We start from the raw sequence: 18,993 nt of genomic DNA on the forward strand, positions 1-18,993 counted from the left end.
ATTAGACGGAAGTTCGCACTTTTAATAAGTGAAAACGCGCCTATTAGTCCAGTTTGGTGTGAAATACGCAATATATCATTGCAAAAATTCATGTGTGGGACACATAAAAATAATCATTGAAATTTTCTTAGTGTATAAATATCAATTTTATTTTTTTAACCGTGTACGAAAGTGTACCCACAGCTGAACAAGTTTTCGTCACAAAGGGAAAAAAAATCAAATACGCCATCTTGCAAAATCGAATCCAGTCCAATTTGGTGAACGCTCCGCAAATTTCCTGAAATTTTGATATTTAGCTGCCACAAAAACATTCGGGAACTATGTGAGTTTCAAGTTAACGTGATCGGAAATGAATTGTGCTAATTTGTGTGTACCGGAATTTGTAGGAATCGCCGTGGAGGACGAGATGATTACAACGACCGAGGGGGCCGCGGTGGCGGAGGCTCATCGAATCTGATGCGTCGCAACGATCGCTTTGGTGGACGAGTGGAGAAACGCTTCGACAAACAGGAGCGCAATGGGGAGAATTTGCGAGAAATCCGTTGGGATCAGGTGAAGTTGGAACCATTTAAAAAGAACTTTTTCAATCCCGCTAGTAGCGTTCTGGAACGGTCGAGGACGGAGGTTTGCCAGTATCTGGATAAAAACGAGATCACGATGATCGGTAAGAACGTCCCAGCTCCGGTGCTGAAGTTTGAGGAAAGTGGCTTTCCGAGCTGCTTCTTAGACGAGATGTCGCGCCAAGGATTCCAGGAACCGACAAACATCCAAGCTGTAGGCTGGTCAATTGCGACGAGCGGAAGAGACATGGTCGGTATCGCTAAAACCGGCAGTGGAAAAACTCTGGCGTATATTCTGCCGGCTTTGATTCATATTAGCAACCAACCGAGGCTGCTACGTGGTGATGGTCCAATTGCTTTGGTACTGGCACCAACTCGAGAATTGGCCCAGCAGATTCAACAAGTTTGCAATGAATTCGGCCGTCGTATGAGTATTATGAACACTTGCATTTTTGGCGGTGCTTCCAAGCATCCTCAAGCTGATGATTTAAGACGTGGTGTGGAGATTGTAATTGCCACCCCAGGACGGTTGATTGATTTTCTTGAAAGTGGAACGACAAATCTACGCCGTACCACTTACTTGGTACTTGACGAGGCGGATCGTATGCTTGATATGGGTTTCGAGCCACAAATCAGGAAAATTATTTCCCAAGTACGACCAGACAGGCAGGTTCTCATGTGGTCGGCAACCTGGCCGAAGGAAATCCGCAAGCTGGCCGAGGAGTTCCTCCTGGACTACATCCAAATCAACATCGGTTCGCTCAACTTGGCAGCAAATCATCAAATCATGCAGATCATCGAATGTTGCGAAGAGTATGAGAAGGAGAACCGTCTGTTCAAATTACTTACTGAATTGTCGCAACAAGGCGATAATAAATCGATAGTTTTCGTCGAAACCAAACGTAAGGTTGATCAGATTGCGGGCATTATCAAGCGCAACGGTTGGAGGGCTGACGGCATTCACGGTGACAAAACACAAAAGGATCGCGATTATGTCTTGAGTACGTTCCGGCGGTCGCGTAGCGGAATTTTGGTCGCTACCGATGTGGCTTCGCGCGGCTTAGGTGAGAACTGACAGATCTGTTTGTATCGTTCGAGATGAACCCTATAGGAGGGTGCGTTGGCGAAATTCAATCTATGGTTGGATGTCGGAAGATGGAAAGGACAACCCGGATTCAGAGCGGGTGATCCCTGCTGGATCAAGCGTCGTTTCTTCCTGTGCCTATTCGGTAGTGAGTGAGGAGCGTGTGGTGGGTATTAATAGGACAGCTTTAAAAGTTTCGCATGTTGAAGAATGTTCTCATTTTTCTTTATGTACGGAAATAGTAATTGTCCTCAATGGTTGCTACTTGAAAAGGTTACAATCGAACTGATTGATGGAACTTCGGAATGTGTTTCCTGATCAAAATTATAATGTACTTGTGGTAAAATGTTGGGATCATTTAGAGGTCACCAATATTTTACCATGCCATAAGCTCTCAATTGGCATTTTCATCATAAGTCAGTGAGTCTGTCCTATTCATGTTATATCAATTGCATTGCGGACTCGTTGAATTGAAAGGCCTCTACGATTTAATACGCTCCTCGACATCTGATACCCGGACCAATGCAGAGGCACTACCAACGTGAACATATATTGAATTTCACCTCAATTTGGCTGCAAGCACACTGAAAATTGGTTGAACTTAACACGCCGTGGTCAGTCATCGCATCATGCGGAGACGCGCATCAAGAGCAACACAGTCAAGAACCAGAAATGGCCGACCCGTATCGACGAACTCGATACTACTCCACGACATGTCCGTGCTACTGTTTTTTATTCTAGGTTTGCCGCATTTTGTTCCAGTATTCAAATCGTCCACTTCTCCAGTCCGTTGTCCAGAAAGCTGGTAGCCAACATACACAAATGAATGATACGGACAATCTTCGTCAATTATCAGAAATTCAGCGGATCGCTTGTCTATTCTGTCAGGTTCTTCTAACTGACGCACGCTTCGTTTTTGCAGGATTGAACGCAGTTTGCACTCCCAATGGATTTTTTTTTTCGCTTCGGTTGCGAGAATGTCCTTTCCGTGCATTGAAGACCTTTTGAAGGTTCTAGTTGGTAAGCTGTGCAAATACCAACGAACCGGGGGCTGACATAATTTCGTATCAACCGAACGGAAGTGGGCATCTGCTGATGAATACTGGACAATATACTGCGCAACCTTGTCTACACATCTTCCAGCGTCACTTGGTACGCGAGTGTTGTTCCTTCTAATGCGCAGTTGGCTCAGTCACACACACACACATCCTCACTGATAACGCAACGGATATCGGGCCCGTATTGTTCGTGATTGGCCCGAAGATTGCGTTCCATAGGCATCGTGAACAGTCTGGTAGTTCGTTCACGATCCCGGTAACGTGCTCTAAGAAAGGCTATGCATGTCAGTACACAGTTCAAAGCGTAGGTTTCTACCGAAAACAACATGTGGCACAGGAGTTCGCAACGTGCACATTACAACACAAAGGTAAGTTTCAAATCGTTCTACGCTATTTTAGGTTGCTTGTGAAATCAGAAGGATAACTGACATGTCCCTTTTTTAGAAGCACTTTTTTTTTTAGCCATCATCATTCGCTCTGATGCTATCAAATAATATGACACTGACTGGCTTGAAGCATCACTGCTTGGAACAGTTACTAATGTGTGCCTTGAATATGACTGCGTATTAATTTTAACCCAACGGGAACAGTCTCCACTCGCCACGAAAGTGACGTTGCATTGAAAAATTGGTAGAACAAAGAGGAGGAGGGATTGTTGTGGTTGCTGGATATGAAGATTTATTCGCTGTGGAGACGACGAGGGGACGGGGGTTATATTTTTGAAAATGATCATATATGAACATAATTCCCGGAGATGTTATCCTCCTTCTGCAGTATAATTGATTCTTCTTCAGATCGCGTTCTGTTTTTCTCGGATGATGCCATCAAATTTTCATCAGGCCTATTCCGCGTGGCGTGTGAGGTGAGGTGAACCACCATTTGATTTGCACGGAATCTCACATCACACAACTATTGTCATTTATTATTTTTTACTATTATTGATTTTTCATTGAGTACGATCTGTAGATAGAAACATTTTTAACTGCATAAGGTGATCCAAGAGACGTTCCTCAGTGGAACTGACAGCTAGAAATCTAGAGTTTGTGATTGATCTGGTGTTTATGGTGCTGAATGTAAACATTAACAAAGCAAAAATTCATATGAGAATAAACTGCCAGTTCTATTGTGATCTGTCAAAAGTTCTTGGTAAACAAAAAGTCAGCTGATCGCAACCAAGGTTGCAAAGACTCATTTCAGCTAAAACAATGTTTTTCTAAATTATGAAATAATTAGATGCCATGATCAAATTTTGAATTGATAGGATACAAGAAGAGGTTGCAAAGAATGTGTTTGACATATTAAACTTGTTTATTTCACTTCATAAGAGTCACAATCAGCGATTTTTCACACACTCACTCACTCACTCACTCACTCACTCAGCGATCAGCAAATCGCTGATTGTGACTCATAGAAAGCAAAATTTACAGGTTTTATGTTTCCAACGCATACTTTGTAACCTCTTCTTGTAAGTTACAAGTAAAACATGCCATCATACCATCTTTTGGTTTTATTATTCCGAAAAACATTAGTTTAGCTGAAATGAGTCTTTGCAACCTTGATCGCAACTGTCCTTATTATCCGTTGCTAAATCTTATGATAATTCTCCAAAATCTCAATCATTCATAATGTATAGATTTTTGAAAATAATGAGCGAGGTGTGTTTTTAAAATCCATAGAGTTCCTTTTAAATTTTTTAAAAGTTCTGAGAAATCTGGAAAATCCGTAGAATTTTTAGCTCAGTCCGTAGATCTGTAGATAGCTTAAAAATCCTTAGACTTGGCATCACTGGCCTCAGAGTCATTTCAGCTTACCTACCGCGCAGAATAGTCAACCTAAAGGCGTGTGAATAATCTTAATACAGACCTACTGAACCTATTTTTGGTTTTCATTAAATACAGACTTTTTTTTTCAATTTTATTAAAAGTGATATTAGTTTGATTCGTTAACTCAATTGGGAATAACATTGAATAAATTACATTTAATCACACTACCTTATCGACGACAATACAGATGTAAGTATTTCACCTACACATACTTCATGTATTAAATACTCGACTGGACTCGATATTCAGCCATTTGCAATTTGACTTGTTCAACTTACAATCATGGATTTTCAAATAAATAACTTAGGTTTTGGTCATTCTGAGCTCATTTCGTTGAGATGTGGGAGTTACTATGGAAAAATTAATCTTTTTGTTCAACTCGTACCAGCCTTTTGGCATGCTGCACTTGTTTATAGAAAGCTAAAAGTAAGTTTATTGTGTAACGCGATGAACAAAAATTCAGTTAATTTAAATATAAATAGTAATTCACAGCTAAATTCATTTTTTGAAAAGTCATCCTGTACAATTTTTCGAATTTGCTAAAATTAAGAAAATAAAGCTTATCAACTTTGTCACCCAAAATTTCCTATCCAAAGTAGATTTACTCCATAATTAAGAGCACTGTTAATTTAATAGTCATATATTGGTGAGGAGTGAGATGAAGAGAAGCGAGTCTGACTTGGACATTTCATAAAGTTGCACCACCAAATTAACTGATGATGCAGTAAACCTATTTTTTCTGAACAGTTTCCTTCGTGATCTAGATGATGTTTTGGCGAATTACCGAAGCTTCGATAGTTTTGGAAATTCCCGGGGTTTCAAGAAAAAGTTTCTAAAGCTCATGAAGTTAAATAATTTTAATTGCTGTGAAAGTTTTGAATGTTATCAAAAAGAGTCGCTAGCAGTATTGAAATCCCCGAAGTTCATTTAGTTCTGTAAATGAACTTGCGTAAGTTCATTTAGCTCTGTAAATTCTTGTGAGAGATCTAATGGGATCTAAAAGTGGCTTCATATTTTTTAACGTTCTTAGAGCACCGTAAATTTTTGCTGTTCTTATGTGTTTTAAGGATTGTTAGACCTCCAGAAGCTTCTAGAGTTCTGAGAATTTTTGCAGTTCTTAATGTTCCAGAAGCTCTACAGTTCTTGTTGTCATGGAGCCTCTGAATGTTTTAAAATTAGTGTTGACGAAGTAATTTTCGGAGATTCTGTGCAGCAAAACTCGTTTTTTATGTGAGTTAGCTCGAAGCTGTAAATGTATAATTTATTAGATTTTGCTTTTGTTTGCAATTTACCTTCATACAATTTGTCTCCAATTAGTGTTTGTATCGGCAACAGAATAAACTAAATTTTATATTGTGTAGCAAGTTAATCTATAAGTACAATACAATTAGTTATTTCATCAGTTTTAATTAGGATAATAAATTCACCGGAAAAACGTTGTATAACTCACTACTGCGTATAATGACAACAATATAATTCACTTATTTTCAACGTTAACAAACTGACAATAGAACCTACTTTGACGTAAGGGCAGTTGGCTCATTTGGATGAACCGAGGGGTATAGTGGGCAACGTGTTGCCGGAACATCCTCCCCCGTATGACGACTGAAGTTTCACTTCCGCGTCATCAGTTGTTTCTATGTCTAACAGAGCAAGTTTTACCATAGGACGTTGCATAACTCCTCCAGCAGTCTGTACATCCGCTCTACGTGCTACACCATCCTTTCCAGCATAGGTCCGCATGATACGTCCCCTTAGCCATTTGTTCCTGATCTTCTCGTCTGCAGCCACTTTAATCTCTCGAACATCATCGAACCATTTTGTTCTTCTTGTAATTGTTGGCAAGTATTCCAACAGCCAGCGCTGCCAGAAGTGATCCAGCACATGTTGAAGCATATTCCAACTTCCTCTCAACGCCGCTCCTCCACAAACCGGATCCTTGATAAGTTGCTTCACTCCCTTGGAATTCATCATCAGAAAATGGTTTGGTGTCAAGGCTTCCTCTGCTTCGGTGTTGAGTGAAACGAAGGTTAACGGTCGAGAATTCACCATATGTTCAGCCTCCGCTAACAGAGTCACGAGAGACTCTTCGTCGAGTTTCCGTACTGTTGGTATGTTACCCAGAGCAACCTTGACAGAACGCACCATTCTCTCCCAGCAGCCTCCCATGTGTGGAGCTGATGGAGGATTAAATCTCCACTGAGTGTGGGCGTCGGTGAACGTACTGCTTATGTCCTGCTGGATATTCCTAATCTCCTCTGCAAGTTCTCTGCTGGCTCCGACGAAATTCGTCCCATTATCCGTAAAAAATTCCAAAGGTGCTCCTCTACGCGCAACGAATCGACGGATTGCCTTCTTGCACGAATCTGTGGACAAGGTAGCGACGACTTCCAAATGGATGGCACGGATAGTTAAACAGGTGAACAGCGCAACCCAGCGTTTTACCGAAGCTCTGCCAAACTTCACCTGGTATGGACCGAAGTAATCTATGCCCACATAGCTAAATGGGCGAATGAACGGTGTGAGTCTTTGCAGCGGAAGTGATCCCATCCGCGGAGCTACGGGAATTGCTTTATAGACACGGCACCAGTTACAATTCCTCTTGACGAAGCATAACCGTCCTCTTAACTTAGAAACGTGGAATTTTTGCCTGATTTCGTTTATCACCGTTTCATCATTAGCATGTTTGTATTGCCGATGATACCAATCAATCATAAGCTGAGTGATGTAGCTTTCCCTCGGAATAATTATCGGGTATCTGGTGTCGAATGGCATGAATTCAGCAGCAGATAATCGACTGTTCATACGAATCACGCCGAATTCATCCACCGTTGAAGAAAGTTTGGCTAACGGACTGTTTTTCTCCAACCGTTTGCGCTGTTTGCAAAGAACCTCATTATTATGCTGCAGCAAGTTGACTTCATCTGAATACTTCTCAGATTGAGCTATCCTCCATAGTGTCCGTTCCGCTTGCAACAACTCCTCTTGAGTTAGATCGGATGTTGTGAGGCTTTTCTTCAGTCGACGTGCTTGCAGTTTGTTGATGAAGCGATGGACGTACGCCACACATCTGTGAAGACGTTCCCATTTCGAAAAACGCTGAACTTCCACAACGGGCTCTGCAGTGAAGTGTCTGCATACGTATGCCGGTCGTAATTCTTCCTCCGTTTCGCTGGTGTATCCTCCATGATCTCTTGGCCAATATTCCTCTGACTTGTACAAAAATTGCGGTGCCCGATACCAGCGGCTTTCAGCATTGAAGGATGGTCCTTTCCCCCATTTTGTGGCTTCGTCGGCGACATTCTGCTGTGTATCAATCCATCTCCATTCCTCTGGTCGAGACAGGTTTAGGATTTCATTGACCCGAAGCGCTACATATTGTCTATAACGTCGAAGGTCCGATGTAATCCAAGCATGTACGGTTGTAGAGTCACTCCAGAAATACGTTCGATGAATCTTCAATGAGTGACCTTCCTCGATCGTTCTCCGTAGACGAGCTCCCAATACAGCTGCCAGTAATTCTGCGCGGGGCGTAGATATCGGCTGAAGAGGGGCAACTTTCGTTTTTGATGACACCAATGCGCAACGAACAATTCCTCTATCGATAATGCGGAAGTAAGCTACCGCTGCGAAAGCCTGATCGCTGGCGTCTACAAACACATGAAGCTCAAGCGAGTCGAAGCTATCAGGATCATATCCGGGAAAGTAGCAGCGTGGTACTTCCACCGCATTCATTCCCTGTAGTAAATTGAGCCACTGTTCCCAGCGAGCGATAATCGTATTCGGTATCTTTTCGTCCCATCCAACTTTGGCCCTCCATACCTCCTGGATCATTACCTTTCCATGAACGACGAATGTTGCCAACAATCCTAAGGGATCGTAGATGCTCATCACGATTCTAAGTAATTGCCTTTTGGTAGGAATTATGTCACCAGAAAGGACATCCTGAAGGTCGTCACGAAAGTTTAAGGCGAATGAGAAGTTGTCTTCCTTCGGCTGCCATATCATTCGAGTAGTCGCTCGCCACCTCCTTCTTGTTCCAGATTAAGGTGCTTCACTACAGCAGGATTAGTTTCACCAATTCCCTTTAGCACTTCTTTTTTGTTGGATATCCAATTACGAATGTGGAATCCGGCTTTATCGTGAATCTCTATCACTTGTGTGGCTAACTCTACAGCTTCTTTCACGGTGTTGACACTATCCAAGTAGTCGTCTACGTAGTGCCGTTGCAGAATAGCCTGCGCCGCTCTTGGATACTGCTGTTCGTACTCCGCAGCATTTATATTCTTTACGAATTGCGCCTGCGTAGGTGAACAAGACGCCCCAAATATCGCCACATCCATGACCATTGTCTCCAATGGTAGGTTAGCGGAGTTTCGCCAAAGGTACAGCAGAGCGCTGCGGTCATCTTCACGAATGAACAGCTGGTGGAACATTTCCCTTACATCCGCTGTGATCGCCACCTCCCGCTCCCGATATGGGTACATTACGTGCAACAGCGGAGTCAGCAGATCTGGACCTTTCATCAGCATTGAGTTGAGTGACACTCCATCAACCGTGGCTGCCGCGTCCCACACCAATCTGACTTTGCTGGGCTTTTTAGGGTTCAACACTACCCCCAGTGGTAGATACCACGTGCGCCGAGGGTCGAATCGCTCCATTTCATCCGCTGTCACTTTGTGGGAATAAAGTTTCTCCTGGTACTCGGCAATTTGATTCCGGACATTTTCGTATAGGTCGGGACTTTTCTGCAACCGTCGCTCTAGACATTCCATTCGTTTTATGGCCATACGCTTGCTATCCGGGAATTCGAAGTTGTCATATTTCCATAAAAGTCCGGTTTCAAAATGGCCACTAGGTAATCTCACCGTTGTCTTGTTCAAAAAGGAGTTCGCCCGCTGCTCATCTGCTCCTTTCACTTCAGGAACTACTGCAACTCCTAAGCTCTCCAACGCAAAAAACTGGCGTACGTAATCATGCAGATTTTGATCCGATTGCTGACTACAGATGTACATCTGACGATGTAGTGAACTACCTTCAGCTGTTCGCCGGTTTCCGTAGACAGCCCAGCCCAAACGGGTCTTTGTGGCGATTGGCTCGTGTTCGCGTCCTTCTTTCAATTTGAGACTAGCCAATAAATGCACGTTATTGAGACCGATTAGGATTCCTGGAACCGCTGCCTCCAAGTCCCGCACAGGAAGATTTCTGAGATGCTCGAACTCTTTCGCTAATTCGCCGAACTTCATTGTTTGTTCAGGTAGCCCCAGATTACCGACTGTGTAGACCTCCGATACGTTGTACCGACGATCTTTGTCCATCGTAGATATTTCCACCGAAACAACCCGTGAATTAGCGTAGTTTTTCTTTATTCCACCCGTCCAGTGGATGCACAGCGATTCTGCAACTCCTTCTAGCCCTAGTGCGTCAGCTATCCTGTCTTCAATCAATGAAACCGAGGATCCATCGTCGAGAAAAGCATATGTATCCATTCTCCCTTTTCTTCCATGCAGTGTTACCGGTATAACCCTGAACAGATTGAAGGAAGTCGGTTGACGGTGGATAGATACAGTAGCGTTCTTTCCCTTATCTTCCTGCTTCGACACCGGAGAGTTATCGTAATGGAGAAGGCGATGATGACGTTTAGGGCATTCGTTTATTCCACATACCTGCCCATTGCATGGCCAACGTGCGTGAGCTGTAAGACATCGACCACACAGCCTGTTCTCCTTCACTATTTTCCAGCGATCGTCAAGAGAAAGTCTTTTGAACACGCCACAATTCTCTATTTGGTGACCTCTGTTTTTACATGATGGACATGATTTCGAAGCGGCCGAGTTGTTTCCCACCTCGGACGGTTTGAACGATTGTTCTGCATCTGCTGACTGCTCCTTTCTACCAGCTTCCTTCCACTTCTTTGGTGACTCCGGGTTAGAATGGGCGTTAATGTAAGCACGTTCTTTCCCCTTCGCTCGATCATCTCTTGCCACTTTCGGTATACTTCCACTCCATGACACCACACCACTCGCTGCGGATACAACGTTCGCCATATATTCTCCGAAGGTGCTGAGGTCTACTGCTGGCTGCTGTTGCTGGTACAGCGCCCAGTTGAACTTGACTGAAGTTGGCAACTTTTCTACTAGCTCCTGAAGTAGAATGGGATTCGAAAGATGGTTCTCCAATCCTACAGCTTTCAAATGCCCACACAAGTTTTGAACCACCAAACCAAAACTCACCAGTGTTTCAAGCTTATCGTTCTTCGGAGCTGGTGTACTACGAACCTTGTTAATCAAGCTCTGAACGATTTGCTCCGGCCTACCATACAAAAGCTTTAGCGTCCCTATTACTTGAACTACTGTAGACGGATGCAGAAGGAAACTACTCACTGCTTCCTTGGCACTACCCTTCAAACACTTCTGAAGACGCAATAAATTTTCGGAATCTGAATAGCCACAAGCCTGTGTAGAATGGCTGTAGCTACTAATGAATAATGGCCAATCTATAGGGTCACCCGCAAAAATGGGCAATTCCCTACTGATTACCTGTCTAGCAGCTAGTTGCTGAGATGCTGGAGTAATCTGGAAGTGAGGTGGACAGTTCCTCGTCCTAGGGGAACCTGAGACCAATGGGACGGGAGGATACCATTGGTTTTGTGGATGATATGGTCTAAACGAAGGTGTAGCCGCACGAAATATCGGAAATTCGTTTTCCGTACCAGACTGGGTTCGCCCTCCCATAGGGGTTGATTGAGATACCTGAGAGTTCCAGTCAAGAATGCAGTGGTCACCTGGATGTGGCCGAGCACCACCTTGCGACGTGTCTTCCGATTCCAGACCTGGAGAGGGTTGTTGTTGACGTGCTTGAGCTTCCATGGACTGTCTATACTCTTGCTCCAGCTTGATAAGACGTTCCAGTTCCTGATCCCGCTCTGACAACTCACGTTGATGTTGTTCGTTGAGCAAACGCTGCTCGTGTTCTCGGTGATGTAACTGTTCTTCCAACAAGCTCAAGTCACATCGCCTTTGCTCGATAACCCGAATCTGTTCTTGCGCACGACGTTGGAATTCTTCCAATCTAGCCAAATCGTGCCGTCTTTGTTCATGTAATCTGCATTGCTCTTGCTCATGGCGTTGCAGCTCCTGTTCCACATCGCGTTGTTTCTGAAGGTCTTCGTTTCTCTGTATCGTTAGCCGGTTCAGTTGGTTAACCAGCTCTAATTCACGTTTGCGACGAATATTGTTCTCCTCTTTGTGTTTTTGCTCGAGTTCTTGAGTACGGGAACGCCATTGCTCGTAGGTTGGTTGATTTCGGAAGACCTTTGGAAGAGTGCCTGTCTTCGATTTGGTCATTACTGGATCATGCAGTAAAACGTTGAAAGGACCAACGTCAACGAACGGTACTATTTGTGAGTTTATATTTCTCTGTGACCCACCAACAGCTCCAATCACACCATCCGAGTCTTCCTCTGCCGTCTCACCGATCGCCATGCTCCCCGTGGTGCGAGGTATTGATTCCATTCTCAATCGTGAACGAACTGGTGCAGGCTGGACCATCCCAGCAGCAGTATTGATGTTTCGGTTAGGTATAGGTGTTGAAGTTGCATGAACATCGGCGGCAACTATTGGATTTGCCATCAACTCCTGCTCAGCATCTTTTGTGAGGATTTCCAACGACTGCTCTACGAAATCGGTCTTCTCGGTGATCGTAATTACGTCATTTATCCAGTTCTGTACTATACTTTCTTTGTCATGACGGCTTTGTTGACTGCGGTGACTATTCGAAGTTCGTGATCCCTCCTGTTCATCTTGCTGCTTCAGTAAGTCGAACTTCTTGGCGAGATATTGCTTTTCCCGATCGTATTTTTCCTTTCTGGCCTTTTCCTGCTGTGCTTGTTCTTCCTGGTGCATTCTTTCCATTAGCTTCCTCTCCTCATTGAGACGTTCTAATTCACGACCGATCCTCGCCTGTCGTACGCTTGAGGTTGTAGTGTGACTCGTGACGGAGCTCGGCTGCTTGATCGGAATCCGCGGAATACACAAGGAACACATAAAGACCTCTTTCTGAACGGTGGACTGTCTGACATTGGCGCAAGAAAGGTGATACCAACGAGAACAGTCCCGACATTGAACCATGTACAGTTCAGCATTGTTGGGTTTGTCACAACCACCACATTCGATCTTATCTCCTCCTTCAACATCGATAATAGACGGCTCGAACGAGCTTCGCGACAAGCTTTCCTCCTCCAGTGAATCTCTCTCAGCTGCGAGGTTAGGGGTTTCAGCGTCTATCGCGGCTCGCACTCTCGAACGCGTCTGCCGAATAGTCGAATACCTGTTGGTGGTGGACATCCCAAATTGTCGAAATTCTTCGAGTTTTCTGTTGACGAAGTAATTTTCGGAGATTCTGTGCAGCAAAACTCGTTTTTTATGTGAGTTAGCTCGAAGCTGTAAATGTATAATTTATTAGATTTTGCTTTTGTTTGCAATTTACCTTCATACAATTTGTCTCCAATTAGTGTTTGTATCGGCAACAGAATAAACTAGATTTTATATTGTGTAGCAAGTTAATCTATAAGTACAATACAATTAGTTATTTCATCAGTTTTAATTAGGATAATAAATTCACCGGAAAAACGTTGTATAACTCACTACTGCGTATAATGACAACAATATAATTCACTTATTTTCAACGTTAACAAACTGACAATAGAACCTACTTTGACGTAAGGGCAGTTGGCTCATTTGGATGAACCGAGGGGTATAGTGGGCAACGTGTTGCCGGAACAATTAGGTATTTGAATTTTTTGAAGTTCTTAGGAGTTCTGAGAAATGATGAATTTTCAGAATATTTTTCAAATCTTGCTGTTTTTAATGGTTAGTAAGTTCAGAAGTTATGTGGTTTGGAAGATTGTTATTTTTTAGAGAATGTTTCAATGAATTCCCAATTTTGCTAAAGTACAAGAAGTACCAGAGTATGAAGTTCTAAATGTTATAGGAACTCTACAGTTATTGTAGTCGTAATGAACGAGAATTTCTTGGTGTTCCGCTATTGGGATGTCCGAAAGTTCCTGTAGTTCTGAGAGTAGCTGAGTTTTAAAAGTTCACAGAGTATCGGATTTTCTTTTTTCAGTTTCAGCAGTTGCCGAGGAGTTCTAAAAGGTCTAGATTCATTGTTTCGAAAAATTCTGAATTTTTTTGTATTCCTTGATGTTCTCGGAATTCTAAGAGTTCATAGATTTCATTGAAGACTGCCAATAATGCGCGTAGTCGAAAAGTATAAGTTAACACGTACCAGTAGTAGGAAACGTTAGCCCGATTCTGTGATTAGTTAATTACATCATTCAAGCTGTTCAAAATTACATTTCCTGCCACTCGATAAAACCATAGAGGTAACTCTATGACCAGCAGGTCCCGAAGAAACGTGCTCAACTTTTTGGCTCAGCTCTAGTACTATCTTCGGTCCCAAGCTAATCGATGCACCCCTCGAAACATAGGAAAATCCATGAACCCCTCATTTTATCGGTCAAACTTTCATATCGAATCCAAACAAACATAGTGTAGTACTAGAATTTCAATAAAATGGGGTACGCTAATCGATTTGCTTGGGACCAATAGGCTAGTCAAGTAGTGAGCCAATTTAAAATCGTTAGTTTCCACCGGTTGATAAAACTCTCTAAAAATACACTTTTGGTTATGCTCTTCCTAAAAAATATTAACTCGTTACGTCATTTCCATCAAATCGCTGGCAGAAGATCATCCCAAAACAGCTCGACTATGTGAATAATTTGATGTTTATTTATGTGTCACATGATCATTATTGTGGGAAAGCCTATTAAAGCTGGAAACAATTCCTTATTTTCCTTAAACAGGTGAATGGAATCGATTATTATGGCGCATTCAGTCAATATCTTCAAAACTGTTAAGAAACTTTCTTACGAGCTTTTTGACGTACCAGTGGTCAATCTTGACTTCATCTACCATCAAATCCAAATGGCCAATCCTGTCAAAATCGATACTAACTACCCGAAACTCAATACACAATTTGACTATAAAAAACATATAGATTTGATCAAGAGTACGTTACTCAAGTAGACTTTGAAAACCGGGTCCGTATGACCCGTAACACCGTAATTCACCACTCAAATTTAACACAGATCGAACTTTAAGGGCATCAATAGTTGCGTCTAGAATTTGAAGTCTATGATGTTGCTCTGGGTTCAACGCCTCTGTTAAAAAAAACGCCATTCCATCCGTGTCGTGCTCGGTGACTACTTCGGCTCGATACAATTCGTTACCACCGTTAGAAAAGGAGCATCACGTACACGTTTGTAATCATGTGCATTTACAGTTTACCTGTCGTGGATTTCGGCCTATACTCTGTTCCCATTTGCTCGCTGCTGACTGACTGATGCGGATTAGTTTTAACTTATTTTCAAATTGTAAAGCGGGAGAATCACAACAGTGACCATCCTTATCAAAATTTATTATTTAGTGTTTAGTGGTAGGTACTCGTTATCCTATCTGTTTTCGCTTTTCGTAGATTGAAAGCATCTAGTTCTGAGCGCGAACTAATATTTCCATTTTATTTTACCACTACGATAAACAGACGTCGATGATGTCAAGTACGTCATCAACTTTGATTTCCCGAACAACACGGAGGACTATATTCATCGCATTGGTCGAACTGGCCGCTCAAACCACAAGGGTACATCATACACATTCTTTACTCCAGCCAACGGCTCGAAAGCTCACGATTTGATCGGAGTACTAAAGGAAGCAAATCAGGTTTGCGTCTTGACCAATCGTCTTCAATGATTCTTTCCCATACTAAATATCCATTTCCATCTACAGTACATCAATCCGGAGTTGGAGCAATACGCCCGCAGCGGTGGTGGTCGCAATCGTGGTGGCGGCCGTGGACGCTTTGGTAATAGTGGTCGTGATCGTCCGATGAGAAACGATTTCAAAGGACGTCGCGGTGACGATTACCGCAGTGGAACTGGAGATGATCGTGGACCGAAATTCGCTCGTCGTGATGACTATGGTAGTGGAAACCGCAACGATTATGCATCTAGGAATGGCGGATTTGGAGGAAACAAGGATCGAGATGGTGGATTCAAATCCAATGGTTTTGGTGCATCCAACGATCGTGGTGGTTATGGTTCTCGTGACAGCTCAAAGCCCAGCTCTGGATTTGGATCTAGCTCTGCCGATAAATCTGCTCCATATGGTGGCCACGATTTACGTTCGAGTGGATATAGCGCACGTCAGCAAAATGGAACAAGCGGTGGATTTACCGGAGGAAGCGTGACACTTCCGAACTTCAGCAAACCACCTCCAACGTTTGGAGCACCAGCAGCAGGAGGTTTCACTACTCCACCTCCTCCCACTCGTCGCCCGGAAGAGAGACAACGTCCACCACTTGCCAGCACCATTGGCAGTTCATTTGGATCTATGAGTACTGGTGGTTACAGCGCAAGCAACACGTCCAGCATCCCGAGCAGCACTGTCCAGTCTCGTCCGTATGGATCTCGAGCTAGTGTTCCATCGGCAGTTGCTAATGGCATGTGAAGTACATTCTCCATAGTTTGAAGTGAATAACTTATAGTGGAGAAAGATGATTTATACTGAAACAACAATGTATGTCCTAATATGTAAGTCATTCTACCTTTCCGTTATTGCCACAGTAACAACGCAAGACAATTCAATTCGGGTGGTTTTCATTAGTTGAAAGTTTTTTTTTATCCACATTATTATGTATCTGATTCTGAATGGCAGCATTCAACAAGATCCTGCACTTGAGATATTTAGAAAGTATATTTTATTTTAGCATGTAACTAGCTGTAAGTCAAACAATCTTCACAAAAATGAATGAATAAATGTATTGAAAACGTAACAATTTTGGATTACACTGTTTTAATCATCTTCGAAATAATTCCTCATTGTAGGCAGGGTAAATACTGACTTTGACAGTGCCTATCATGTCTATTATCGTCAGGAAATAAATGGAGTCCATGAGTGCTAATTTAGCCTTTAATGTTTTGCTTGAGGATGAAGCATGTTTCTGTGCATCGTTTGCCCAAAACTGAGCGATCGGTAGACATTGCTCATCCCCCATCACCAAATAGGTAAAGGTATTTGATGTATCAGCACTTCCTGTGTGTACCCGATAAGAGAAATCAATAAACGATTTGCTCATTGAAATTTGAACGTGCATAAGTAAACGTCTTGGTGTTATACTTTGCCTATCAGAAGCCTCATATTACCTTGAGTACTGCGAACTAGCTCAAAATGCTTGTCATCTGGGAGCCAAACATTCAGAGTTTCCAGTCTTTTTAATATGTTGTCTTCGATAGGGGTGAATAACTGATGCTTAAACACTGGCCAGACTGCCACTTATATTCTGGCACAGTTGCCAGTCTTCTTGAACTGATGTCTTCGTCCCTGTTCTGCTTTCCATTCGTTATCTATATGTATGGGAAATCCGTTTCAAACGTAATGCGTAATAGGGGTGATTACAATGACGAACAAGATAAGAAAAAAGTTTAAATTCGCGTGTTACTCTCTATCCCCGTGGTTTAGTGCATCGAAATGATGGTTGTAGTATGCCGCAAGGGCAATTAAAAATCCGATGCCCAATATGTCTCCGTACTTTAACTATCTTTTGACATAGGACTACAGTCACAGACCGTACTATAGGAACCGGCTTTAACGCATACACGTAGCATATGGGATTAGAGCTAATTGCGACCAAACACTGATTGTACGGCAATTTGAAGAGATAACTGTAGTAGACAAGGGCGTAGCCAGGTTTCGAGCTAGGGTGGGGCGAAAAAAAAATTACCATGGAAAATTTGGCCGAATGCCATTTCACCGAACGCCATTTCCTCGAAAGCCTTTGTGTTGCCGAGTTTAGGGGGGGGGGGCAGTCGACCCCCCTGCCCCTATCTGGCTACGCCTATGGTAGTAGATAGAGTTAATGATGAATAAATAATGAGTAGAATCAAGTGAGCGTGAAGCGTGATAGTCCCGTATGTAAACGGAATCTCATTGGTTAGAGAATTTTGATAGGTTAGCAGGTATAAATATGAAGTACCTAAGCTCGTTGAAGTCACCAACATCAGGGATGGGTCATCAGTGGCCCTCCGGAAAGACATCATCAAACTCACCCGGAGAAGCGGGAACTTTATCATCGCTGGCGATCTGAACGCAAAACACCAAGCTTGGGGCAACGGTCGGAGCAATCGAAACGGCACCATCCTGAATGAAGACCTGCAAGAGGGCCACTATACCATCTTGGCCCCGGACTCTCCCACCCGGTTGAGTCGGTCTGGGGTCCATGCGACCATCGACATCTTCGTAAGCAACATGGGACACAACATCTCGCAACCTGTGGCATTCCAGGAGCTGAGCTCGGACCACTACCCGGTGGTGGCCGACGTTGGATCCTCGGTAAACCGATTCGAAGCTTCCCGGCGCAACAACACTGCGTCGACACAACCATCGGCTACGATGTCCAACCGGGGACGTCCGAATATGTTGACCGGTGTCTACAAACCATCGAGGAGGCGATTTCCCGGGCCAGAGAACAACACGTGCCTGTATCCAGACAGGTGAGTAACACTCTGAACCTTGACAGCCCTACCAAAGATCTCATTAGACTCCGTAACACAATTCGAAGGCAGTACCAGCGTACTGGCCTGCCTAACTTGAAGACCAATTGTAATCATGAGAGAGAGAAGGATTAGTATTTTCCATTTAATTCCACTACTTTATTTGCTTATCCTTGACAGATACGCGTATTTCGTCTACAATGTGCAGACTTCTTCAGTGTCTTGTACTAATACTCGACTGAAGAAAAACATCGCATTTACCGAATATATATTAACACAGGTACATTAGCTGCGATTACCAAGACGCTTCCAACAACATCACAGAATACGGTTAGGACTATCACATCGAACATAATCAAGGACGGACAGGACGGACGCGCCAACGAAAAAGAAATTCGGATTGTAAAGGAGCTAAAAAGTAAAGCAGTATACTACGTAAAGGCAGACAAGGGAAACGCGGTCGTTATCATGGACAAGGACGATTACGATAATCAAATGACAACGAAGATTAACAACGGACCGTATAGACAGCTTCGAGTAGACCCCTTACAGAACATAGTAAAACGCGTGGAGAAAGCACTGAAGGAGTGCAAATCGATATTAGGAGATGGAGCAGGTCGTATACGGGAACCCAATCCCATTCTACCCAGGATCAAAGGTCTTCCCAAAGTCCACAAATCAGGAAATGAAATGCGAGAGATCGTGTCTGCAGTTGGTTCCCCCACCCACAAACTAGCGAAGTGGCTAGTCAAAGAGTTCCAGAGTATGCCGAATCAGTTCCAGAGTAAAGCAGTTAGTAACACCCAGGAGTTCACCCAGCAACTACAATCTTCAGGAGACATCAACGAGGACGAGATTA

General features: G+C 43.3%; 1 protein-coding gene across 1 annotated transcript; it reads left to right on the plus strand.

The window, feature by feature from the left end:
• The first annotated feature begins 224 nt into the window (after positions 1–224).
• On the plus strand, positions 225–16,420 carry LOC135699278 (uncharacterized). Its single transcript, XM_065219480.1, has 4 exons — positions 225–322; positions 387–1,624; positions 15,128–15,306; positions 15,373–16,420. Coding segments are annotated over exons 1-4 (2,139 nt in total). The 5' UTR covers positions 225–320; the 3' UTR covers positions 16,093–16,420.
• Positions 16,421–18,993: the final 2,573 nt, after the last annotated feature.

This window comes from Ochlerotatus camptorhynchus, unplaced genomic scaffold (genome assembly GCF_037179485.1).
Source record: "Ochlerotatus camptorhynchus isolate MF236.1 unplaced genomic scaffold, CSIRO-AGI_Acam_v1.1 ptg000105l, whole genome shotgun sequence".
Taxonomy (NCBI): domain Eukaryota; kingdom Metazoa; phylum Arthropoda; class Insecta; order Diptera; family Culicidae; genus Ochlerotatus; species Ochlerotatus camptorhynchus.

Excerpts from the sequence above, each read along its gene's own strand:
- LOC135699278 (XM_065219480.1), top strand. Across the intron at positions 1,625-15,127 it reads TGTGGCTTCGCGCGGCTTAG|ACGTCGATGATGTCAAGTAC; the intron begins GTGAGAACTGAC and ends TACGATAAACAG. Across the intron at positions 15,307-15,372 it reads TACTAAAGGAAGCAAATCAG|TACATCAATCCGGAGTTGGA; the intron begins GTTTGCGTCTTG and ends TTCCATCTACAG.